This window comes from Tachysurus fulvidraco, chromosome 3 (genome assembly GCF_022655615.1).
Source record: "Tachysurus fulvidraco isolate hzauxx_2018 chromosome 3, HZAU_PFXX_2.0, whole genome shotgun sequence".
NCBI lineage: Eukaryota > Metazoa > Chordata > Actinopteri > Siluriformes > Bagridae > Tachysurus > Tachysurus fulvidraco.
In genome coordinates this window covers 11,184,747-11,212,572 of record NC_062520.1, presented here as the reverse complement: position 1 = coordinate 11,212,572, position 27,826 = coordinate 11,184,747, and the positions used below count along the sequence as shown (strand labels likewise).

The window sequence follows — 27,826 nt, the reverse complement described above, 5'->3', positions numbered from 1 at the left end:
TCCTGAATAATTTACACTGAATGGCTTTGGGCAGTGACGCAGAGAAGGATACAGATGCTCGACTACTTTTCCGTTAAATTGTTAGAAATTTGCACAGTTTGGACGAACCTTTCGTTTGTTTCTTTATCGTGAGGCTTTACATCGACGTGTCAGCTCGAGTAAATGTAAAAGTGTGTGTTCGCTTCTTTATGTGGTGTGGTGTCGCTGAGCAGGAAAATAAAGATGCCGCAGCCCAAATCACGAAAAATCGCCGTGCTGGGTTACAGATCTGTGGGTAAGTAAAGGCCTGACTGTGGCTGCACCTGCGGGTTAGCCGGAGGGCTAACGTGGCTAACTGTCACTTATGGCTAAGGTGGCTAACTGTCACTGATAGCTAACGTGGCTAACTGTCACTTATGTCTTATTAACGTCGGGCTTACGCACTGCTTAATCATGTGTGTGTGTGTGTGTGTGTGTGTGTGTGTGTGTGTGTGTGTGTGTGTGTGTGTGTGTGTGTGTGTGCGCGCGCGCGCGCGTGTGTCCTCGTTGATTCGGTGTGTAAGAGTTGAATGGCTCTCATGACACACTCCTAAAGACAGAGCTATCTAACCAGCTACATAAACTTTATTTACATATAACATGTATTAAAATGATTATTGTTGTAGTAGTTATAATTACAATTGTGTGTGTGTGTGTGTGTGAGAGGGAGAGAGAGAGAGAGAGAGAGAGAGAGAGAATGAAGAAACAGTACATTCCTAAAATAACTTGGGATGCGATGATGTACGTGACCTTGCGACTAAATGTTCTTGTTTCGTTTTTTTTTCTTTTTTATGTACCTGATTATTTAAGTGTAATTAAGCCTCAACAAAGAAGAATATAGCTGTTTCTTTAAAGGCAATAAAAGTAGCATCAAATTAACGCTGACGTACAGTATATATATATTCATTTATCATTCCTGCAGAAGACATCGGTGCAAGTAGCGTTAATGCTGCTGTCAGGTGAATAAAGGTGTGAGTAGTTAGTCAGATTTTATTCTACTGATACATGAGATTTGCTCTTGGAGTGAGTTGCAGTATTTCCCATGGATTAAGCAGATGCAATTCGTTCTGTAAAAAGTCGCAATGACATCATAAAGCATTTGCATATTCATTAAGTTCATTTGCGATCATTTGCATATCAAGAACACATTCTGGAAATACTCAGAACAGAACAGAGTTTTATCAGAATAGAAAACAACAGTCTTAAAGAAATGCATCTAGGATGATAATGCTGTACTTTTTAGTATTTACGTACTAAAATTTCTATTAAGGACATGTACCGAATAGTGCACTTGATGGGAGTTATTTGGGAAATAGCCCTGATCTACATGTTCTTTAGGGTTGTATATGCTGGTTTCCTGCCACACTCCAAAGACACGTTGTAGGCTGATTGGCATGAGTGAATGTGTGATTGTAAAATGAATTGGGAATGACCTCGGTATAAGTGGTACAGTAGATGGATTGGTGGATTGCTTGTAAGCATATCCAAGAAGATTGTTTACAACAAAGTTCAAATAAGTGCAGGTATCACATGGTGAGCTGGGTAGAATGACTGCCTCACAGCTTCAGGGTCCTGGTTTTGGAGTTTCACACATTTTTCCTTGGGTGGATTTGTATAAACATGCAGGGAGGTGGATTGGCTAGGCTAGGTGGTCCTGGGTGTAACTGAGTGTTCAATGTTGGGGTGAATTCCCCTGCTGTATCCAAGTGGTATGGCATCGGAAATGAATGAGCAAGCAAAGAAGTGGTTACGGGAAATAATGGGGATCAGTGATTGGACATAGGAATGTAGGGCTACACAAAAACAGAAGTGTAAATTGAAAAAACTCCTGAAACCAAGCTCTGTGATGTGAGCTGGAGAATCATATAGAGTGCAGAACAGGTACAATTATCTGCTGAAAAAGTCATACGATTTGTCAGCATGCTCTTTTTTGAAATCTTGGTTTGACAGCACTGTTGAAACTGAAACATTGATATGTAGCTGCTATAGAAGCTTGATTTGATTCTCTGCAGTATAGTTACTGTTGGCCTCTGCTGTCCTGTAAAGTAGAACATGTTCATCTATATACAATCAACAACATACTTAGAAAGTGTTAAACCGCATCCTGGTCAGTCTCCTAGTAACACTCAGAGGAAAGATAGATAACAGCATGGCATAATAGCATGCCATACAAGGTGATGGCTAGATGACTGGGTCAGAGCATCTAAAAAACTGCAGCTCTTGATGGGTGTTCCTGGCCTGCAATGATCAGTATCAAAAGTGGTCCAAGGAAGGAACAGTGGTGAACCATCAACAGGGTCAGGGCCAAGGCTCATTAATGTGAGGGGGCGAAGGCTGACCTGTGTGGTCTGATCCAACAAATTAGCAACTGTAGCTCAGATTGCTAAAGAAGTTAAAGTCTGGTTCTGATTGAAAGGTATCAGAATACACAGTGCCTTGCGGTTTGTTGCGTATGGGCCTGCATATCCCGCAATCAGGGTGCCCATGCTGACATCTGCCCACTGCCGAAAGTGCCAACAATGGGCATGTGAGCCTCACAACTGGACCATGGAGCGATGGAACAAGGTGGACTGGTCTGCTAGATCACGTGTTCTTTTACATTTCCTGGCTGATCAGGTGCATGTGCATCTCTCACCTGGGAAACACATGGCACCAGGATGACTATGGGAGGAAAGCATGCTGGCAGAGGCAGTGTTTTGGGCAATGTTTGCTGGGAAATCTTGGGTCCTGTCATCTGTAATTTTTAGTAGCAATCTGAGCCCATCTCTGGTTTTCACCTCAGTGTCTGTGGTTTGTTAAACTGGTTCCAAATATGGTCTTTGCAGGAAGATTATAATATAAGATTACAATATATTTTCTGTGTAAAGTTATAAGGTGAATAAAAAATGTAAATAACATAGATTTGTCATCCTAGATCTTTTGTTAATTTTATCCAACCTGTCCATATCACCTCCTGGGTCAGTCTTCAGACTTGTTTATATGTATGAATGTGTTATTTCACTTTGCACATGCTGCTATTTATATGATTACTCTGAGATTCATGCTTTAATGTTTTCCCTGTGTTTTTCTAAATGAAACATCTTATGGCACTGTAATATAAGCTGCTGTTTGATATCTTCTCAGGAATTTACATTTACAGTATTTGGCAGACGCCCTTATCCAGGGTGACATACAAAAGTGCTTAAGTCTCTATCATTGGATACATTAACTCTGCTTCACTAGGCTTTTTTATTTATATATATACATTTGCGCACGCACACACACACACACACACACACACACACACACACACACACACACACACACACATACACAACAGACATTGAAGAAAGTGATAGTTGAAGTGTTTCATGAATAAGTAGGTCTTCAACCGTCGTTTGAAAATAGCCAGTGACTCAGCTGTTCGGAGCTTTAGGGGAAGTTTAATCCACCACCGTGGTGCCAGTACAGAAAAGAGCCTTGTAATATACTTACCTCTTACCCCTGAGAGATGGTGGGACCAGTCTACCAGTACAGGTAGCTCTGAGGGTGTGAGGTGTAGTGCGAGGAGTGATGAGGGCTTTGAGGTAAGAGGGAGCTGGTCCATTTTTGGCTTTGTAGGCAAGCATCAGTGTTTAGAATCTGATGCGTGCAGCTACCAGAAGCCAGTGGAGGGAACGCAGCAGCTGGGTGGTATGTGAGATATTAGGCAGGTTCAATACAAGACGTGCAGCTGCATTTTGGATCATTTACGAAGGACAAATTGTGTTCATAGGTAAACATGCCAGCAGTGAGTTGCAGTAGTCCAGTCTTGAGATGACAAGAGATTGAACAAGTACCTGAGCAGCCTGTGTGGGCAAAAATGGCCGAATCCTTCTAATGTTGTAGAGAAGGAACCGACATGAGCGAGTCACATTAGCAACATGAGAGGAAAAGGACCCCGAGGTTGCGAGCTGTGACTGAAGGAGAGATCAGATCGTTATGTAGGGATATTGCAATATAATTCCCTGGGGATGAATCACCTGGGATGATCAGCAGTTCAGTTTTGCTAGGATTGAGCTTCAACTCATGAGCCGTCATCCACGATGATATTTCTGCCAGACATGCTGAGATCCGATCAGAAGCTGTGGTATCTGTGGGTGGGAAATAGAGGTCTTCTTGGGTCTAAAGAAAGTGACCCGAATCACTTTTTACCTGAACCCGACGTGCATAATTTTTTTTTAAGAAAGACCCGACCCGAGACAAACCTGAAAAAATTAGACCCAAGTCCGCCCCGACCCGTTGGCAATTATTTTTTAACCAGACTGGACCCGAAAGTTGCATAACTCTACACTAAAGTAACAGAGTGGATTCAAAATTGATTGACAGGTCTGTTTCAACGAAAATTAGCTTACCACCAGCCACATGTCAAAACGGTCTTGGCAAACAGAGCAGAGGTTGGAAAAGGTCTCGAGTCGATGCACACACATGAGATACAGTAGTTCGTGTCTTCTCGGGGCCGTTCGGTAAAAACACATTCATTTTAAATTACCCGAGACCCGATGCCGCTATTATTATACCCGACCTGTGTCCGAGGTAGCCTACACGTGAAACTTTTAGACCCGAACCCGCTCGGGTCTCGGGTCGGACCTCGGGTTTTCGGATCTAAGTGGACCCGTGAAGACCTCTAGTGGGAAAGATGATAAGTTGTGGATCATCAGCATAGCAGTGGTAAGAGAACCCATGTGAGAAAATAACTTCACCAAGAGACTGAGAATTCAGGGAGAAAAGAAAGGGACCAAGTACTGAGCCTTGTCGGACACCAGGGGAGAGTCTGTGTGGAGCAGATGTCACGCCCCTCCATGTTACCTGATATGAGCGACCTTCCAGTTAGGAAGCAAACCATTTTCACACTGATCCATAAATCCCAAAACTCTTGAGGGTGGACAAGAGAATCTTGTGGTTGACCGTATCAAATGCTGCTGAAAGGTCGAGAAGGATAAGGACGGATGACAGCTTGGCTGATTTAGCAGCATGTAGTTTCTCAGAGACATCCAAAAGGGCCGTCTCTGTTGAATGAGCTGCTTTAAAGAACGGACTGGTTGCGAATTTTATTAGGTGTGTCTCAATACTTATAAAGAATAAAGAAATTCTTGAAATTCAGACAAGTTTCATTTGTTTCAGGAGTCTCAGCATCGTTAGCTCCGTATGTGTTTGTTTTATTGTGTGCTCTTTTGCGTAAACTTGCTCACACATCTGCTCTTTTTCCTGCACTAAGGAGTCTGAGCTCTGTGATACTCCCTACCCACTCTGTTGCTGTGCCTATTTATAGTTGGAACCATGCTTTAATTACCATGCATCTTCATTAAAGCCAAGAGGGTTCGGGAAAGCTCCTGCACACAAGTCTCAGAAAGCAACTGGAGTAACTATAGTGTAATAAAGAATTGTAGAGTATGATTCAGATTTCTATTAAAGGAGCAGTGTGTCATTTTAAAGACCTCTTCTACTTGTCAGTTGAATCACAATTGTAGAAAATGTTACATTTTGCCTATTTCCCATACCACCCTTACATTTTGTGGGCAAGCATATGACATCTTTTAAGGACAAGCTCCAGTGATCTTGCCCTTCTGCCTGTTCTGAAGTTTTGCTAGTCGAAATTCAACAGCTGCCCTCCCACATACAAGCAGGACTACAGACATGACTGCTACCCCACTTTACATCTTCAGTCATCATCTGGTATCCTTCACAATCACTCTCCCTATTCTGCCTAATACCAACGGCAAACATTTCTCTCTAACCCACCATAACTTCTACTCTCTCTCCTTCCTTTGTAGCTTCCTGCACCCTTTCATGTCTTTCCAACCCTGACTCCCCTGGACTTGTACACAGACACTTTCATCTTTTTTCTCGACTTTGGATCTCCTCTATCTACTAAAACCAGGAAGACTTCTTGCCCTGTTCCTTGGCTATTGTATTTGCTGTATAGCCATCGGAGAGAACTGAGATAAGCAGAAAGAAAGTGGAAGAAACATTACTTGACACAGATCTTCCCATACTCTCCTGTCTAGATTCTCCTCAGAGATGACTTCTGCTTATAGACTGCCTTCCAAATTTCTGCACACGGTCCTTTTAAGTATCACAACATCTCTTCACTGCTCAACTCTCTGTCTCCCCCTTCTCTGTCCTGACTGAATTCTGAAGACTTTGCTCCTTCTCTGACAAGAAGATTTAAAACAAATCTGCCAGACCTTCTCTCCTACCACATTTATCCCTACATTACTAAACCAGGATTCCCCTACTCCTTCGCTGGCATATTTTTCAACCCTAGCAACAGACGAGATCCAAGTCATCTTGTCCTGCAATCCTATCACCTGTCTACTAGACCCAATCTTTTCCACAATGCCCTAGACCATCTTACAAGACCTCCTGCCCTTCATCACTATGATCATCGATGCCTCCATAATATCTGGTCATGTACCAATTACTTCCAAATCAACAAGGGTTACTACTCTGGATCCTTCAGACATCAGCAACTGCAGACCAGGATTACTTCTCTCTGTTCTTACTGCTGTTTATAATCAACTGTCTTTACATCTCTCACAGAACAACCTCCTAAATCCCAGCTTCTAGCTTTTAAAAATCTAGCTTTTAAGCAACACATTCTGTACAGAGACTGCCCTGTCACTGGAAAGTACACACTGCTAGATCAGCAAAATTGTCTTCATCCTCTTTGACCTTTCAGCAGTGGCCAACACAGTGAATCACAAGACGCTCCTGTCCACCCTCAAGAATCTTTATATTCGTGGAGCAGTATGGCAGCAGTTTGCTTAATACCCGGAAGGTCGTTTATATCAAGTGACATTGAGGAATCCATGCAGACTTTCTACTGGTGTCCCACATGGCTTATTAATTGGTCCACTTCTTTTCTCCCTCTATACTCATTGTCTTAACGAAGTTAACTCCTTATATGTGTTCTCATACCATTGCTATGCTGTGACACTCAACTCATTTCTTTCAATCTCTCTCTGACACCACTGTTTCTGCTCGTATCTCAGCATCTCTGGCAGACATTATTGTGGAGTGCAGCTCATCAGCTGAAACATTAGCACAGCAAAACTGAACTGCAGGTCATCCCAGGTGATTTATCCTCATGTCTAAATCTTGTGATCTCCTTGGAAAACTCGCTGATCTCCCCTTTGGGCACTGCACACCGCACCAGGGTAATCATGGCCAATTAACTGTCCATTTCCATGCATGTTGCTGACTTGGCATTCTCCTGTCAGTATCTCCTTTACACTATCAAAAGTATTGTGGCCCGCCTAAGCTGGGAAATTCTACCGAAATTCTAGGTCGTCTAGGTTGTCCAAAAAAAAAACACGTGGTCCGTCACTGTCTGGAGGATAACTAGCCAGTTGATAAAACGTGTGTCCATGAAAACTGTAAGTGGACTTATGTTTTGGGTTTATTTAAGCCTGTTATTGTATCAGTCTATAGTTCTTGCAAATTTAAAGTAAGTGAGCTGGTGATTTTGTTGGTTGAGTTCTTCACCTGCTAGCTAGGTTGCACGTGCCTGTTTTTTAATAATTGTTAAATCTAGTACAGAGACTGTGGTCTATCTCTCAAAGAAGCCGTGCCCACCACACCCCACCCCACCCGGCCCCGCCCAACCCTTAACTAACAAATTATCTGCGGGAAACCCTGACTGAGGTGCTTGTTCAGTCTCTTGTCACTTTGATAATGGAATACTGCAACATGCTCTTGGCAGGTCCACGTCTGCAGCAACATTCATATGCAACCTTCATAAGTTAAATTCCCACACCACCCCATTGCTGCACTCCTTCCACAAGCTTCCAATAGCTGCCCACATCATATTTATAACACATTTCATTGCCTACAATGCCAAAAACAGAGCTTACCTGAAAGCTAACTTCATCACTTCTTTTGCTGTACCATGCTTTCTCAGATCTTCACGCTATGCTCAGCTAGTCCCACAATCTCTTAGGGTACAAGGTAGATATGCATCAAGACTCTGTTCTGGCACCTAGGTGGTGGAATGAAGTTCCCCTAGATGTCAGAACAGCCAAGCTGTCTTCAAATGACTGGTGAAGACCTTCCTCTGGCATTCTTCCTCTGTGACCTAGTGAGCTAGTATTTATGTATTCATTGACGGTAGCTTCAGTGAAATTTTGTACGTCTCTTTGGATAAGTAGTCGGGCTGAGCATCTCTCTTCTAATTATTGGGAGATGAACACTTTAGGATTATCATTACAGCCACATTTGTTCATACCATTTTTCCATTCTGTTAGAATTCTCTTTACGGGCTAGAGAACATTAGGTCTTTCAGCTCTGAAATATCTGGAGGTCGATTGCGGTTACATGTTAATACCTGTTAATAGATTCCAGCAGCATCCATTCAGATGCCGTGTACAAATTAGCTTCATCTCTCCCTGGGCTACTTGTTCCTGTGTGAGTAGTCACGTCGTCCTTTGGGCTTTTCCCTCTGAATGAGGGCTCACATCTTACACATGCTGGCGGGATTGAGCGGTCGTTATAGCAACAGGCTGCGGTACATGGCTTCCCACACGCTTGGACATCTCGTGCTGCTGCTACTCTAGTTCTACACACCTCTAATACAGCTACCCAAAGTCACTCTGAAAACACAGAGGCTGTCCTTGTTCATGTCTGTACCAAATACCAAGAACCCTGAACACAGAAACCTAATGTTTTAAACAGTTGATTCATTCTGATTATATAGAACATATGTGGTGTTTATAAAAGCATTTCACTTTTTGACTTTTTTGTTTAAAACCTAAGACACGAGACAGATTGAAGTTATGGTATAGTTTTTTGAATAAATAAAAAAACCGTGGGCAAGTGTAAGAGAACTTGGGCTTTGGTATAAGAGAAATTTGGTATTAGGGTATTGTTATTGAGCTGGTAAATTTTGAAGTTTCATGCATCATCGATTAGTTTTTTATAACAGCACATCACATCCTATTGTGTTTTGTTCTGTACATGTTTAATAATACTTAGTTTACGTTCCTGAATCTCCTGAATGTGGAAAATTCGAAGGTGAAATGCATCGTTTGGCCTATTAACGTTGTTGAGTTTGTTTGGAAAAATTGCTGGGGAGTAATGAGAAGTGTCTTTAAGCAACGCTTGGCATTTAATATCCGTGCACTTGCGCTGTAAGTAGCTCCTCTCTAGGCCATGTGTGAATGGAGTGTGCTGTAATAAATGTATGCGGTTAATATAATGCTGTTTTTTTTTATTGCAGGGAAGTCCTCTTTGACAATACAGTTTGTGGAAGGACAGTTTGTGGACTCGTACGACCCGACTATAGAAAACAGTAAGTGCAATTCAATTAATCTGGCAGACTGAGTTTGAGTCAGAGAGACAGAGAGAGGCCCTGTCAAGTAACTGCTCTCCGCTTCATTCTGTGTGTGTGTGTGTGTGTGTGTGTGTGTGTGTGTGTGTGTGTGTGTGTGTGTGTGTGTGTGTGTGTGTGTGTTGCTATTAGTAGAATTAGACCTCATTTCTCAGCCTTCAGCTGTATGATGTGCTTTGTGTGAAAAGCTTGGAATAGGCACCAGGTAGATTTCACTTCTCTGTTACTCAGTATAAGCTGCAGTGTGGATGTGATGGCAGTGTGACACTCAGCTTTGTCAGAATCAGCACTTCCACTTCGCATTAGGGAGCAGAGAGGACGCTTAAACAGCCGCCTATTTGCATGCAGTTAGGCAGCAGTGGTACAGCAAGGGCCTGCCAAAGAACTGCTCATTGCTGACACCTCGACTTTTAAGAGGCATCTCATATCTACGCATGCCACAGGAGGTGTCTACTCACCGACATTTTCATCCAGCAAAGAACAACCCTAACATACCAGACGGTGAAACTTGTGTTGAGATACTTGATGCCAGTAGCTCACTTTGAGTGGTAACATCAGGCCATATTTATCTAATGATATATTTGTTTTATTCAAAACTCTGTTAAATCCTTTGAAAGTAAAACCCACAAATCTTAGGAGCTATTTGTTCAGACTTTCTCAGAAGCTTTAAAAAGATGATGGCATGATGCATAGGATCACTGTCTGATTTGACACATATTTTAATTCAGCTTTACTTTTGTTTTGCTTTCTTTTGTGTTTTTTACTGTTAATGTTATGCTGACTGTCTTATTATGGATGTTGCATGTCAATGCAAGAAATAAACTGTCTGCAGAGTAATGCTCAGTACCAGAACCTCACACATGGTGTCGGTTACTTGTCAGTGTCAGGTGTTGGCTACTGTAGTACTCGGAGCCATGGCATCCTAACAAAAATGGAAAAACCCACACCGCTTGGGCTTGGGAGACCATGGACTTGGTATAGATTTGTGGAAATGAAACCTAGCTTTGCAGGTAAATGTGTCAACTGTATGTGTTTGCATATTACACACAAACCCACAGAAATACTGCCATTTGGAAATATATAAGTTGAGAGAAAATAAACAAGCTGTTTTACTATGGTGTCAGACCACCATTTCCCATCAGAGCAGATTCACTGGAACAGATACTGCAAGTCTCTGGAAAATATACTGGAGGCATGAACAACATTCTTCTGAAAGATTCCATTTGCTAGCCAAAAAAGCCCATGACTAAAAGAGACATTATGATGTATAGAAATGAAATTAGCAAAACACTGTTTGCCTTGTGTAAGGTCATGTATGTGGAAGATTTCTTTTCTTTCCAAGTTTCAATTCCGTTCACTTTTATTTCTATAAAGGGCTTAGTAGTGAACATTGCCACAAAGCAGCCTTACAGAGATATCTAAACTCAGGATATAAACGATAAATTTTAAATCTAATCGTGTTCATTAAAATGTAGCCCTGAAGATAATGTAGTATTTGCCAGTGGCAAGAAAAGGCTCAAGGAACAGGCATCCTCATCTCTTATTATAAATCATTTTCCTTCTATAACTGTGTGGTCAAAAGTGCAATTGCATAACCAGGAAGTTCATTCTAATTTTAACATGAAGTCTTGTAAAACTCTTGTTGAAGTTTATTTTGGAGTTATCAACTAGTCACTGATGGTGACTTAAGTACAAATCTGTTTCATGCTACGTGCAGTCCAAAGCCATTATCATGGTTTATCATCCACAGCAATCCCATTTAACTCTAGGCTGTGGAAATGTAGCTAGCCTCAGCAGCAGCGAGTGACCTCCATAGGATGAGAACTCTACCCAGAAGCAGGGCATCGAGTGCGGAAGGGGTCAGGATCACTGGTATCTCAAGAGTAGCACATGGAGCTCCAAGAGAAAAGCAGCAGTTTGAAAATGATTGACTGACTTCATACTTCTTTGAGTTGGTGTCTGGAATTGTGGAGAAATGAGAGGGATGATTAAAATAAAAAAATAAATAGTAATTGTGATTAATTGCATGTCTCTCCTTAAGTTTATATTTGTTCAAAATTCAATTTAAATTTAACTTAATCTGAAATATCCATCAATTATGGAAGCCTGATCCAACAGAAAATATGAGCAGGCTGGGATTGTGTTTTTCTTTTAATAATATTCTGGTAATGAGCTAAAAAGTTAGCTGTACTGCAAAGTTTATTCAGCATGTCTCTTACACTCTCAAACCGACTATCAGCTAAACATTAGCTAGCTGTTCAGAATCTCCTGAGGATGTTCAGTCCAGATCACCGTGAAGGTGGTAGCATGTAAAACAATACATCAATAAATCTCAAACATGATTATTATTTTGCAGTGTGTATTGCTGGGATCTTAGATGTATGTGGAATATTAGACTGTGCTTTAATGTCTCGGTGTAATTTTAACCGGTCTCCGTGTGTTAGTGAAGCATGCACGCTGCAGTTTGCGTAGCGAGGTTCAGCTCAGCTCAGAGACTCTCTGGAGCACAGAGGACATGGAGATCTCTGCTACAAACTGTGTCACACACACGAACAGCATAATGATACCTTAGCCTTTGTCTCTGGAGTCAGAACGTTAAATTCTTTCTTTCTTCTCAGCTCTGTGTGGCGGTGGTTTGAACGGAGAAGAGAGACTAAGGAAAACGCCTGGCGCAGTTGTGTTAAAGGAGCAAATTGTCATTTTTAAAGCAGTTTGCAGCTTGTTGTGGAAAAGCAGAGTAATTCATTTCACAGCATTTTCCTAAGCTCGACCTTGGTTGAAACTCTGTATGGCTCCGAATTATTTTTTAAGGAAAAGTGTGAAAGCTGACTTGCTCTGTTTTAACTGGCTGGGGGAGGGGCTTATTTCCAGGCCAGAGAAATGTAAACAAGCCTAAAATGAATTGAAGAACCTAGTTTATTGTTCTGCAATATATTTATTACATTTGTGATGACTATGCTTTTAAATATTGCAAATGACATCTTTAATGTTGTGTCCAGACCCTCTTTAATGTTTAATGCTCCCGCAACCAAACCTACTCACCACCACCCAGCACCAGAAAGATCAAGTGTGTCACCACCCCTGCCCCTATTCACTTAAAGACTACTATATTTTCTATAATGTGTTTTAATAGAAGTGACTCAAATGCCCAGATAATTATCCAGTGGACTTGCACTAGGTGTGGTGTTGGAGCGGCTGAAACGACTCGAGCAATCCAAAAGGCACTTAAGTAATTTTACAAGGCCAGACCTAAAATATTTCTTATCCGGTATCGTCTCATGAGACACTTCTTAAGATCATCTGTGTAATGTTTAGTATAGCTCCATTTTTGGGAATATTTGGTACGTCTTTAAAAGTTGTCCGTTAAGTAAGTTTGAAACACAATCTGAATTTAACTGGTCAAATTTTGTGTGATTTTTCAGTAAGGTATAGTTTTTGCATTATGCAAACATGTAGATGGGGAAAATTATGTACTGTTAATAATCATGTGTAAATTGAATCTTAGGGGGACTAAAGATTTCTAGCCCTAACGTCAGTGGATGGAAACACACCTAGTGTGAAGCAGTTAATTGTCCTTTATCTAGATGTAATTGTCTTTTCCATGTCCCCAAGCCATGAAACACTCTCCCTGTTCATTCCTCGCTTGTTTGGACAACAGTGTGACTTTATTATTGCAGACGAATTACCTCCTTCTCTCTTCTTCTCACATCTCCTTCCTTAGTGATTTTACTTGCTGGTGTGACTTTGGGAGTGGAGGAGAAGGAGGAGGATGGTAGGAGAGGCACTGTGCTCTCAATGCGTCTGAATGCTTGAGTAATAGTGCTAGGCGTGCTGGCTCCACGCTGAGCTATTTTCTTTCTCGGCTCGGCAGCTCCGTTTGTCCTCAGGGATCTGCTACGTCCTCAAATTGCTGCGTGTGACACTGTGTCTTAGATTTTCAGCCCCATGAGATCTCGGCCACACAGTTTCAGGCTGCATTGAGGTGCTGATGTATTAGCCGTGCACCTTGGCTTACAAATATTTCAGCGTTAGTCTGTACCAGTGCCAATCTTGTATTTAGCTCAATCACACCCATTTTGTAAAATCTAGGTTTCTGTAGTACGGCATCATCTACGACGAAAGACCGATGTCTTAAAAATTAAGGATCGCTGTCTTTCTCAGCCTCCGATTCTAGGTTTCTGTGGCAGCTGCAGTGATGATGAATGACTGTGTTGTGAGTTTGAGCGTCAGTTACAGAAAGAGCTTCTAAGGGAAGTGAAATGTTTTGAAAAGCCCCTGGTCTGATACTGTTCTCTGCTCCCTGCTAACACCCTCCCCCCGAATTGTCCTTGTATCAATTCTCCATGGCATAGAAGCTGAGGACTGCAACATGTATAAACCTCTCATTCATTCACACACACTCTCTTTTTCTGCTTCCTTTAACACTGTTGTCTTTTTCTCTCCATTGCAGCTTTTACTAAAATGATCACAGTCAATGGCCAAGAGTATCATCTGCAGCTGGTCGACACAGCAGGGCAGGTAGAAAACACACACACACACACACACACACATATATATATATACATATATATACTGTATATGAGAGAGAGAGAGAGAGAGAGAGAGAGAGAGAGAGAGCGATACACTCATACCTGCACACACACACACACACACACACACACACACAGAGAGCTATATATGAGAGAGCGTGAGAGATACACTCATACCTACACACACACAATTAGGTGTGGTTGAGCTGAAATAGAAGTAGTACAAGTGAGCGAGTCACACTGCTGTTATTAAGCTCCGATAGCAAGTGCTCCCTGTGACACTTGCATTCAGAGTGATGTTTCAGCTGATTAGCCATGATTCACAGCTTAATTAAAAAAAAGAGGCTTATTCTGATTTTATTCTTCATTATCTCTTTCTGACACCTTTTCACAATTAGAAGTGACTTTGCCTTTCTCTATGATCACGTGCTGCCAAATTGCACATCGGTCCATTTTATGCTTTCCGAATGCCTTGCAGAATGACTACAGTAGGTGCGTCCAGATACGTTTGATTTGTGAACTCAAAATCACATCTTTTAGAGAAAATCAGTGACACAGGCAGTAACCAGTGACAGAGCTGGGAAGAAAATGGCACGATGTGTGTCCAAGCTCTGTGCACGTGTACTGCAGAGACGGAAGATGGAGCTGCTGAATCCTGTCCTCCATCTTGTACAAATGGGTTTTCTCAACCACATCTTCATTGTGTTAGTAAGATACAGAGTAAAACCCTTAGGACTTAAAAAACGAGATTCTGTTTAAAAATTGTTTTATAATGTTAGACTATAAAGTATCAAACCTAGACATTCATTTGGTAAACTTTAGGCTTTATACGATGGCTGTTCTTGTCTTTTATATTTGGCTTAATTTACAGACTTTTTTCTTTTCCTCCACAGGATGAGTACTCTATTTTCCCTCAGACCTATTCCATAGACATCAATGGTTACATTTTGGTGTATTCCGTTACGTCAAATAAAAGGTAGGCCGACATGTTATTGATTTTGGACTTTATGTGCAGTATGAAATGAAAAGTAGAGCGTTCAGTGAAACTAGAGATGTGAAATCCTGGTCCTGTTTGTGAGTGTTTACTTTTTTTTTTTTTTTTTTTGGACTAATTAGTCATTTCATTTGACAGTGTTTTACCTTTATTTCTTTATAACCAGTGGATTATTGAATGGACTTCATGGGTGGACAAATCAATAGCCACATCACTGGTGCTGGGCTTAGGCAGATTCTGTGTTTGGTTTATTTTAGCATTAGGATTTATTTTTAACTCATTGTTGTCTGGAAATTCGATAGGAAGAAAAAGGATGAAGGTTCAGTATGCTGTTGATAGGAGTCATAAGCGCCTCGTTGCTTTACTCTTCAGACAGCCGAAAGAAAACAGAATTCTTTCACAAATTCTTACTCTTCTTTTAATGTTTATTTAATCATAGCCCACTCTGGTTGCTCCATATATTTCTCTTCATGTATTCTTCACCATGTATTTCTATTCATGTATTATTCTTATATTTCTATTCATAATTCTTGCAAGAATTCAAGACAATCCTTTCAAAATCAGGAACATGTAAGGATGTGGAAAGTATACCTCTTATACTGTATGAAGCTAATGCTGCATTGCATTTTTTCGAGTCGAACTATAATAACGACTGCTTTTTACCTAGTTACTGCAGCTTCAGGTAATTAAAATGAAGTAACACACACATTATAGATTGTCTGAAGGAATAGCTAATGTATTTATGATTTTTGTGAAATTCAAGAAACTATGCTATGGGAAGAAGGACATGGAAATGTTTTTAAGATTAAGCACTGAAGTGTCATGCTGCACAGATGTGTTATCTTTCACTCTTCCTCTATCTCTCTTTCCCATTCTCTTTGCTCTTATTTCAGTCACCCTCTCCTGTATCCGCCCTTCATCATCATCACTAATAGGAAATCGATCTTTCTCAAGACACTAATTTAATCAGACCACTTAGTGAAGCCTTAGTGATTGCATGAATAGCTTTCTCAGTCAGACGCTTTCAGACTCCCGAGCACTGACTTCCTCAAACCTAGATTTACGTTTACATTTATGGCATTTGACAGAATCCCTTATCCATTTTATACAACTGAGTGATTGAGGGTTAAGGGCCTTTTTCAGGGGCCCAGAAGTGTCAGATTGGTGGACCTGGGGTTTGCATTCGTTACCTTCCGATCTGTAGTCCACAGCTTTAGCCACTGAGCAACTACATCCCCCTAGATGAGGGCATGTGGTCGCCTAATGGTTAAGGTGTTGGGCTGCCAATCAGAAGGTTGTGAGTTCGATCCCAGGTCCACCAAGATGCCACTGTTGGGCCCCTGAGCAAGGCCCTTAACCCTTAATTGCTCAGCTGTATAAAAATGAGAGAATGTAAGTCGCTCTGGATATAAGGGCGTCTGCCAAATGCTGTAAATGTAAATGTAGACGAACCTCAATGACACAATGCTATAAATCAACCTCAGATAAGCACCACCAACCACCTCGGTAGCAACATTACTATGCTTCCAGCGAGCAGCAGATGAAGATGACACTTCCTGCTGGGCTCCTCATGCACTTGATATCGGAGGTGTTGGAGTAGAAAATTAGCTCTCTGTAGCTGAATCACAAAATGGTCCAGGTGACAGCACTAAAAGTTACAGGGCACAATCAGCACACTTCACACAAGCTTCTTTAAACTAGTTCTCTAGTGTCGAAGAACATCTTCCTCTGACACACGTTTGGAAAATATTCCTAGTCTCCAGCACGACTGCGTTCCACATAAAACTGTCACATATCCCAGACACACCGTCCCCTAGGTTTTATAGTGAAGTCAAAATTCTCTCTGGGGAAAATGTTTACAGCACTCTGTTATGTGAGTAATGTATGTGAACCCTAAACGTCAAACTAAATAAAGATCTCAGTGGAATTATTTTTAATGAGAGCGAATAGCATTGCAGACATTTTGCCATTTACTAAGCATTAATCGCTTGAACAACCCCTTACTGAGTCATGTAAGTCTTTTGCATGAGATCATTGTGGGATTTACAATTTGATGTTTATGTAGATTGACCAACACTAAATAACGTACAATTTTTTTATTTTTTATTTTATTGACTCCGGTTAGAGAGCAATAAGCTCAATTTCTCTCATATTAGTGCAGCGTGGAATAAAGACATGCATCAAGTAGAGAACTGGATTTTTTTCCATGGTGCTATTTAACATACAAGGGATTATTTAGTATAGTTCAATAATATTAATATGTTCCATGTTTGGAAGGAATGATCACTTAAAGGCATCAATGACCTTTTGATCCTCTTCTGAAGAACTCTTGATTAGCTGCTGTTGCTAAATCATTTCTCTTTTCTTTTTTTTCAGTTTTGAAGTAGTAAAAGTTATTCATGAAAAATTGCTGGATATGGTGGGAAAAGTACAGTAAGTATCCTTTTTTTCCCAAAAAGAAATAATGTGACTGAGAATGCACATCTTTTTTTTAAAAAAAGGCCATTTTGACAATATAGAAACTGATTTGTGACTTTTATACTGAGGTCATGCTCCTTCTGTCTTCCACACAGAGTACCAATAATGCTGGTGGGAAATAAAAAAGATCTCCATATGGAGCGGTAAGTGATGCATGTGATACTGTACATAAAGGGAAATCCACAGATCTCCTCACTGCCAGCTCAAATAGCCTTCTCTAAAGATCCTGTGATATGTTCTTGCATGATGAATAGACACTGAGCTTGTCTTATACACTTGTAGTAAAGTAACTGTAGTCTGGTGGCAAAAATGATGGCCATGAGTGCATGTGATGAGGTGCAACTAACTTAACCCCTTGAGAACAAGTTTGACCTCCCAGTGCACCCTCGAGTACATCACTCGAGTCTTCCCTTCTTCCAGTTTAGCGATTCGGTTTATCATCGGCACACAGAGCCACACACGAGGGGTGGAGATGGATAAATGGGTCAATCTAAGTCACGGCATCGGCTCTCAGAACACACAGGGAACACGGTGATGGTACGCAATCAGATGTGAAAAGATTTGCAGCTTGATGGTCCAACTATTAGAGAATAAGACTTTTGCAAACCTTTACGTACAATAAGACTTTACCGTAGAAAGGGTTAAACTGTAGTCATGCTTCGGGGGACATACTATTGAACATTCCATAAAGCTGAACGACAACAGGGACACAAAGGGAATAGAACTGATGTTGCATGCTGTTCCACAGGATATGAAAACATGGGTGTTCTTTATCAATTTTTGAGTCATCCAAAATTTTCCTCACTTTTTACACTCTCCTACAAATCCTACACCTCGTGTCAGTAAAACCCCACACACCGGTTTGCCGTGAGCACACCTGCGTGTGAGTCCTGTTTCACTCATGCCTGTGATGGCTGTTGCAAAGGCTAATTTACATTCTGCACCGGTGCTTTGAATTTTTCTTTCTTTTTCTCATGCACTCGCATGCACACACAGTACATCCAGTGCTTGCGTATCTTAACAGCAGAAGTGGGTAAAGCTGTTACTGTAAAATAGAGATGTGCATGAATGGATTATTTAGGAGAAAGTAGTTTTTCACTGTGGTGTAGTCACCTACAGCCTAGAGACTCGATATCCTGACTGTCAGTATCAATATCAATGCAGGGCTCAGTACATTTACAGTTGTGTAAAAACTCCAGAGCTCCAGGGGTGTTTGGAGAAATGGGCTCGAAACGAATTTCAAGTTATTTTGGCATAGAGAGATCAGAGTCTTGAAAAAGGCAGTTAGAGAGAGAGGCCTATTTAGATCATTTTACATAATGCCTGGGGTTTCGTACCGCAGTTCAAGGCAACATGCTGTGAAAGGCACTTTTAAGCTGAACGTCGGGTTTGAAAATGTCTGCTCACTTGACATTCATAGAAATATAAAAGCAAAACTTTTTAATAAGTATGTAATGTTTAGGTTCTTGCATGAGAGCAGGAAGTAAAAGACCGGGAAAGCTTTAGAGCAGCTTCTCTACTTCGCTTCCCTGTTTGCATGTACATGGATACAGTTCAGCATGAGTGGACAGGACAGGGCAGTTTATCTGTTTAATGGGTCTCTCAGGATGGAATGAGAAACACAGTCACACTACTGGCTTGGAGAAAAGCTGCCCAAAATTTGTAGTCACATTAAATATAGTGTTTCTCCGTAGGCATCCTCATGCATTCAAAACCCTTTATTTTTCTTTTATTGACCTACTGTATAAACACATACATGGGAATACTGATGAGCTTATCATGATCCAGATCTTTGACCCTGTGGAAAAGTTCTCATAATTTTCCATGCCTTGATTTCATTCATTCATTCATTCATTCATTTTCTACCGCTTTATCCGAACTACCTCGGGTCACGGGGAGCCTGTGCCTATCTCAGGCGTCATCGGGCATCATGCCTTGATTTATTTTATTTATTTATTTTAATTGCATACTTCAGGTTTGAGGAAGGTTTTTCTTTAACTGTACTACAAATGGAGTACAGCAGAAACGGTAACAGTCATATGAGCTGACTAGTGAACTTGCTCCATCTGCAGATCAGCAGTTGTGTGCGTGTGTGTGTGTGTGTGTGTGTGTGTGTGAGAGAGAGAGAGAGAGAGAGAGAGAGAGAGAGAGAGAGAGAGAGAGATCTAAAAGCCATAGAGGATCAATAGCTCCATTAGAGTTCTGTCAATAGGCATGGGCGGTCTCCTATACTGACTGGTACAGTACGTTCAGCTTTATCTGCAGAGCTGTTAAAGAACATAGCTTCTTATTTCATTATTAGTATATTATTACAGTTTACTATGCTGAAATGATCCTTTTTGTGAAATGCATAGGTCAGTCACTGGATATGTAGTGTATCACGCAACATTTACATCTTACCCAACATAGATCGAATAAAAATAGATAAAAATGCTTAAACCCATTTGACGGTTCTGATTAGTATTCTGATGAGCAGGTTGGATTTAACATCCTTCACAGGATCTAATTAGAAGGAATCAACCATTTGGGTTCCCTGTGGTTTTACAGCTCCTTTACAACCCTGTTGATTATTTCAGAAGCATACCTTTTTTATAGAATTTAAAAGAAACACTTTTATAGAGTAAATCCGTGTAAAAACATTTATTTGCTTCATGTGTAACAGACTTTATCAGTACATATGCTGTAAGAGAAAACTGGGCTGTTCTATGACTCTGCATTATGACTGGATATTACAGAGCTTTATTGTTAATTTAGCCATGTACAAGTTTATATAGCACAACAAAATGGCCTGTGACAGTTTGCTTGGTAAGTCCGGTTCCTTTTGTCAGTAAATATAGATCTGCCTACTTCAACAAGAAGAAGCCTTCTGACTGACTTTACAACCGGCTAGCTACATTCCAAGACGTTTCCGACAGTCTGGCATCACGTCGGCTCTTTATTTTATCAAAACTCATTATAAACTTCTAAGAATCTGATTTCGTGAACTAGTTTCCAGTCCAGTGACTATCTTTCTCCAGAATGCGTAATGAATCACAGTGTTTGATTTCAGAGTCTGGTGCATGTAAGTGCACATTTACAGAATGTGTAATAGAATGTGAATGTCTGTACCGTGATGGCAACCTTCATAAGAAGCTTGTGGCCAGAAAAGTCTCAATAATTCTCACAATCTCTTAAGCTTATATACGCTTTTCTCCTATAGGGTTATCAGCTGTGAAGAAGGTAAAGCGTTGGCAGAATCATGGAATGCAGCGTTCATGGAGTCCTCTGCAAAGGAGAACCAGGTAACAAGCCATGCTCTCACACACGTGCTCTATATTTCCTTCTCACTCTGTGATGTAGTGCATTTCTCAGATTCTGCTCTCTGGCTGTAGTCAAGGTCTTTGTTTGTTTGTTTCTCTGCGCTTAACGAAGCATAGCCGCATATCAATCAGAGACTAAGCTAACGGCCCTTCCTGTGGTGTGTGACTTTTTCAGGCATACGAGCTATTTGAGTCGGTTTTTCGGGCAAGGATTGGTTGCTATGCAGTTGCTATGGCAATGAGGTCATATGTTGGCATTATGAGATGCACTGCAGAGGGAAATTGAGTACCTGGAGGGGAGAGTATGGATGTATGGATGAGAGTATAGATGTCATGAGTTCCCAGGTTTCTTATGTTATGGTTGTTGTTGTAAAGTATACAGTATTTCACTGTTTAAATACTATTCAACCCTCATTCAGAATTTTACTGGTTTTTGTTGGGGGTTTTTGTGAGATGTGGTTCTGTATCAGTAAATCACATTTGTTTTAATTGTGTATCAACGAAATGATTCCTAACACTGATACAAGATTTTATGCAGTTAATAAAACTTACTCACTCTTTTCTTGTGTCTAAATCTCAAACAGTGTTTCATTATAACTCTTTATTTAGCTTCTATAACATCACTGTTTTTGTTAGTGAGCGTCATTTAAAAAAAAAACAGAAAATTGTATGAAGATGAGTTGAAGATTACAGATTGTTCACTTAAGATGTAAAATGTATACTATATGGGCAGAATGTGTGCACACCCGACCATCACACCCATATTTGTGTCTTCCTCAAATTATTTCTACAAAGTTTGAAAGCATAGACTTTACTGTAGCATTACAGTTTCCCTTAACTGGAACTAACAGGCCCAAACCTGTTCCAGCATGACCTTGACATGGTTTGATGTTGTTGTGGAAGAACTCACAGGTTCTGCACAGAACCCTGACCTCAACCCCACTGAACACTTTTGGGATGAACTGGAACTCTTGACAGCACCACAGACCTTTTCACCCCACATCAGTGCCAGACCTCACTAATGTTCATATGGATGAACAGCCACACTCCAAAATCTCTAGTGGAAACCTTCCTAGATGATCAAAGGAGACAGAGTCCATATTCATGAGCATGGTTTTAGAACTGGATGTTCACCAAGCATGTGGGTATGACGGCCATATTTTGGCCACATACAGTAGAGTATAATTTGGGGAAAACACAATTAAGCTGCTGTTCCTTGTAGATTGACAGTATGTGGTGTGATCGATAGAAATACATAGTGTAATGCTACTGCTATTATTTGCTGTGTTTGTTGTTAGTGTAAGTAATGTGTATTTGAAATGTTAGTAAGTAAATTATATTTGCACTAGAAGGAATGTTATACACATAATATCCTGGGTTTTCTTGTTGACATTGTTGGGCTATAAAATAAAATAAAAAATAGTTTAGTCTGCTTTCATTATGACGGTTCCCCTGATGTCTTTTTCCAGTTGCATAAGAGTGACAGTTGCTAGTGCATTAATCCCAGTTTGCCCTTTGGCCCAGTGGCATTACAAAAGCTCAAACATATCAGCAGAAGCCGTCATCTGTAGCGCTCACCTCCTGTTCCACACAGGCATCATCCTGAGCAACAGCATCTCTCTAGAGATCTGCTAACTCCACAGAGGCAGACGATGTGGAAGCTCCTAATCGAATATCAGATCCATGGCTGCTTTCTCTCTGAGCCGACTGTCCACCAGTCGGAACAAAAAACACTAATTTTACTTTTGACCTATTTAATAAAGATAAAGTTTCTCTTTTGAGATTAAACACCGACACATTCAATCCCCCCTTTGCAGAGACGCTTAGTAATTTGAAAGCTATATTTTGTACAAAAATAAATAAATAAAACATTGCCTCAGGGAGAAAGCTCTAACAACTGAGGTGGAAGTGATGAGCTGCCTTTTAATTAGATTTTTTTTGTTTGTTTTATATCTACAGTGAACATCATAAATGATTTTTGTTGAAGATCTTTGATTGTGGTTTTGGGCTTTTTATGAATTTCTCTGGACTTTGTTTCTAATATGGTTAGAGTGAAGCAGAACTGCTACTGCTCTCCAGTCACATGACGCATCACATTGCACTCCATTAGATATTTTTATTTACATTTACAGCATTTAGCAGACGCCCTTATCCAGAGCAACTTACATTTTTATCTCATTTTTATACAACCGAGCAATTGAGGGTTAAGGGCCTTGCTCAGGGGCCCAGCAGTGTGAAACTGGTGGACGTAGGATTCGAACTCACAATCTTTCGATTGGTAGCCCAACACCTTAACCACTAGGCTACCACTTCCCCCATTTTATCTAGATATTTTTAATGGACACACTGTCACTTTTAGTGTAATCTTATTTATTAGTTTTCTTTAGTTGAAACTTTTTTTTTCTTTTGGTTTGTTTTGATTATATAAAGACATGACTAACTACTTCTTTCACTCTGTCCCTCTCGTCAGACTGCAGTGGAGGTGTTCAAGAGGATAATCCTGGAGGCTGAGAAGATGGATGGTGGAGCCCCACCGGGCCGAACACCCTGCTCGCTGATGTAGATTCGCACTCCCTGCCTGTCCTGACCACTGGAGGACACACACAGACCTTTCTGGAGAACACTTTCTATCAGTCCTTTAGTTAAGGGAACACTTAAATTTTTGGCTTGGGTCAGGACGAGGTGTCGGGGTCCAGCTTGAGGGTTTGGATTGGGTTTAACAGTTAGAGTTAAGCACATCTAATGATAACGGTTCACCAGAAAAGTCTGTTTGGAGTCCACTACCCCACCCAAACTCCCCACAACCCCCAACTCCTTACCACAACACTGGACACTGGGAAATCCCTCTACTTGAAGTGGCTAACTGCCTGTTTTCCTCCATCAAAATGTTGACTTTTCTTTTTAACCTTCTTTTTTTTATACTTTATTTCATTTTAATTTTTGTTGTTTTTTTTTTTATTTTAAATATTCTTTTGGAAGATACACTGACTCCTCAGCCGTACTCTCCTCTCTCTCTCTCTCTCTCTCTCTCTCTCTCTCTCTCTCTCTCTCTCTCCTCCTCTCCTTCTCTCTCCCTCCAGCCATCCCTTATTCTCCAATACAAGCAAACTCCTATGAAATACTGAGCCTTACTTTCTCACCGCTCATCTCCCCTCATCTCTTTTCTGCCTTCCTCTTTTCTCCCAAACCATTATCAATTTGTATATTGTATTTCTTAAACAGTAATAATGGCCAATAAAGTTTGCAGCATTCATTCTCCACTGTAATGAATGATGTTGAATTTTTTTGATTGTAATCATTAAATACAGCATTTTTGTTTCACTACATCTCGTGTTCTTCTCTGTCTTGGGCTTTCATAGGCAGTATTACAAATTTTAGTCAGTAAACCTAAAATCTAATATAGGTGCACTGTTATATAATCTAATAACATATAATTAGCAATAAAGTATTTGATTATATAAGGTGCTAAAATGACTGATGTTAGGGAGGTGTAAGAATCATATGACATCTGCATGAAACAATCAGTGTTTAGATTGATAACATTTTGTACTATTCCATCTTGAAAAAGCATCATCCAGAGCATCCACAAATAAATATTTGAGTACTGTTGGAGTAAAATACTGCACCGTGGACCCTGATACAGCACGTTCGCTTTTTCACATTAAGCATGCGTAATTCAATAAGACACTGCAGTGCACAGCAGCTAGTGTTCACCCAGAGTGCAAGGGAGTTCGGTCCACCCAACCCCACCCCTCACACACACACTGCAGTGTTATACTAGGATAACTACTGGCATTTATTTATAAGGAGTGTGTGTGTGTGTGTGTGTGTGTGTGTGTGTGTGTGTGTGTGTGTGTGTGCGCACGGTGCTCTGCGTCCCATACAAGGTTTATTCCTGGCTCATGACTCTACCGCAACCTATCCATAATACTATCATAATACTACTGAAGCTGCTTGAATAAATGTATTTGTATTGTGTTTGCATAATAATAATAATAATAATAATAATAATAATAATAATAATAATAATAAATTACTGTTATTAATAACGATATAATAATAATAATAATAATAATAATAATAATAATAATAATAATAATAATAAAAATATTACAAATAATATTACAACAGATTTTAATTATTATTAGAATATAAACTGATGCAAATGTGTGTGTGTGTGTGTGTGTGTGTGTGTGTGTGTGTGTGTGTGTGTGTGTGTGTGTGTGTGTAATGTATCAGTATAAGGAACAATATTATTTTAGTATATTGGTTTCTAGCACTTGATCATTTGCTTAAAAAGAAAAAATTCTATATACACAGAATCTGTGTTCCTGCACCTGTATAGCTTAGCTTACATGTATAATAGAAGCAGAACAAAGTCGAAGAGCAAAGAAAGGTCAAGTCAATTAGAGCTTTGAGCTTTTCTGTTTCTCCTTTTAACACAATTTTAACATCCCTCCACCTGGTTTCCATGGTTATACTGGGACCATACACACGCTCTTTATAAAGGTCAAACCATAAGCAATGTCCTACAGTATAGGATACAACATCCTTACACTCTGCATTAAATGCTGTAAAGAGAAGTGTGGCCTGTGCACATGGCACAACGTCAAGCAAAGCAAAATCTATTGTTCTTCCTGCACTGAGCCAAATCCTAGAATCAGCAGTGCTGAAAAGTGAACAGAAAATGTCCACCAAGCAAAAACCATAAGCCCTCTATTGTGGAGTCTTTGTTGGGCAAACGTCACGATACAACGACGCACCAGACAACCCGTATATATTAGGGTGTCCAAATTTTTCCACTGTCACACTTTCTTACGTGTGGGTCAGGTTGGACAATCTCCAGTGGAAAAATGTCACAGTATTCTGGAAAGGTAAGCATCCAGGCCAATCAGGAGCACATCATCATCACATGTCACCAGAATGCAGTCTCACACAGCATCCTACTGCACTGCTGGGAATCTGGGAATTTGGATTTGGCTGAATAGTTCCTGAAATGATTGGCACTTTTTTACGTCATCATTATCGTAAAATTGAAGATCACCTAAAACTTGAATAACACCTGATTTTCTGTTTTGTTCTGCTACTAGTTTTATTAAGGAGACTAACAAGAATTGATATACAGTAATGAAAAAAGAAAACTATGGTTTATGTCAAACTGTCACAGTCTAGGTATTGTCCAATGTGCTCAGCTATTATGTTACTATATGTTGCTGCAATACTGACTGTACAGAGGGATAATCTCTTTTCTATAAGATCTGATCGAATATACTATATATTTTGCTGTCCACTCCTGACTGTTTAACCTTGTTAGTCTGCCAAATGCCATAAATAAATGTAACCTGATATTGAAACTTGTCCTACCTGCTGCTCCTTCTGCTCAGATAGTATTTTATGAGGGAAGATGCTTCACTGGCAGGAAGCTGGAGGTGTTTGGAGACTGCGATAACTTCCAGGACCGTGGCTTCATGAACAGGGTGAACTCCATCCGTGTGGAAAGCGGTGCTTGGATCTGTTATGACCACCCTGACTTTAAAGGACAGCAGTACATCCTGGAGCGTGGAGAGTACCCTGAGTTCCAGCGCTGGAACTCCCACAATGACCACATGGGCTCCTGCAAGCCTGTCAGGATGGTGAGAACTCCACACAACTATTTTACACAGTACAAATCCAAAACTTTAAAGTCATGCTGAAATTCTCAGCAAAACTTAGCAAACATCACATACACTTTATTACACCATTCACACTATGAAAAATGAATAAAACGGCCATTTCTGACCTTGTGTTGAAATCCTGATTAAAAATTAAAACTAATTTGTTGTACAAGAGCTCAGACGGCACAATTTGTTTAAAGAAGGATTACCATTAGCAACCCAATGTTTCTACTCTAAAGCACGGAGAACAGTACAGGATCGAGCTGTATGATGGAGGCAACTACATGGGCCACTGTATGGAGCTGTGCGACGACTGCCCCTTCCTGCAGAGCTGTGGCTATGGCAGGCCCTGCGTTAACTCCGTCAGGGTATTCGGAGATGGAGCGTAAGTGTCACTTACAAACCCATAGTCTGACAATCTCATCATCCTATGCATACACTAAAAATGACTGATCTGAAAACCTTATTGTTTTACAAGCGAAGGTACTAGGCTACTTCTTTAATGTTCTTTAGACCATTATCTCCATACTGTAACTGCTCCTGTGTTTCATTCTCTAAATAGCCTGGAATACGCTGCACTCCATTACAGTCTAAAATAATCAATAAGTGATGGAAGTTACTTAGTTTTTTATTGTGTCAACCATCACTTTAAGTACATTTATATTTTTCGATTTAATCATCTGAGATTTATTTATATAAATTATTTTTTTATATTTTAGAATAATGAAGACATTAACACTATGAAATGACACAAATGGTATTATGCTGTGACACGTTTTGACACAAATCAAACGATTTCAGGTTTTAAATTCTTCACAGTATTCCTGATGAAGCAATACACACTCCAGACACCTTACTAACCAGCTTCATAAAGATTTTTCACAAAAGCCAGGCAGAACTCCTTACTACCTCAAAAGGAAAACCTGTTAATCAGAAAAACTTTCATTTTTAAAAAAAAAAACGTTCACATAAATACATTTTACTTTAAATCTAAACTAATACTTCCACATTTAACTTCACTCTTTATATTGGCCTTAGGGACAAACCATGACTCCTTATATGCAGTTGTGTCTGAATTCATTTTTTTTTTATTTTGTTACTAGAAAAACAGAAATGTTTCTTTGTCTTTTCTTTAACGACTTTAATCTTTAGCCAGTAATCAATTGAGTGATCAAATATAATGTAGTTAGTTTCAACCCACACTTTAAGAGAATTTCATTTTTAAGAGTTTTATTTATATCTGTATGTTTTTATTTAACTGAGCAATTTTGGCTTACAACGTTGTATGTTTTCTTTGTGAAGCTGGGTGATGTACGAGGAGCCTAACTTCCGTGGCCGTATGTACATAGTGGAGAGAGGAAACTACTGCAGCCACAACGAGTGGCAGGCCCAGACCCCCAACATCCAGTCCATCCGCAGGATTGTTAACTACTTCTAAACCTCCATCTCTCTTTTCCTGTCCCCTTCTCATTCACACCTCCTTCTGCCAGGCCACAGACTGTTACTAT

The 27,826-nt window shown here is 40.2% G+C and overlaps 2 protein-coding genes across 3 annotated transcripts; both read left to right on the top strand.

Moving 5' to 3' along the window:
- Positions 1-23,988, top strand: rheb (Ras homolog, mTORC1 binding). 2 transcript variants are annotated; one of them, XM_047811597.1, is made up of 8 exons: positions 1-274; positions 9,254-9,325; positions 13,815-13,882; positions 14,787-14,869; positions 17,264-17,320; positions 17,461-17,508; positions 20,565-20,646; positions 20,840-23,125. In XM_047811597.1, the coding sequence occupies exons 1-8, from the start codon at positions 223-225 to the stop codon at positions 20,948-20,950; spliced, it is 573 nt and encodes a 190-aa protein (XP_047667553.1). In that variant the 5' UTR covers positions 1-222; the 3' UTR covers positions 20,951-23,125. The 2 variants fall into 2 exon arrangements, with proteins under 2 accessions (XP_047667553.1, XP_027005583.1); XM_027149782.2 differs by lacking the exon at positions 20,840-23,125 and adding an exon at positions 23,135-23,988 and having other exon boundaries at positions 3-274.
- Positions 23,989-25,517: 1,529 nt separating this feature from the next.
- crygn2 (crystallin, gamma N2) lies at positions 25,518-27,824 on the top strand. Its single transcript, XM_027149429.2, has 4 exons — positions 25,518-25,538; positions 26,049-26,297; positions 26,558-26,703; positions 27,621-27,824. The coding sequence occupies exons 1-4, from the start codon at positions 25,518-25,520 to the stop codon at positions 27,754-27,756; spliced, it is 552 nt and encodes a 183-aa protein (XP_027005230.2). The 3' UTR covers positions 27,757-27,824.
- Positions 27,825-27,826: the final 2 nt, after the last annotated feature.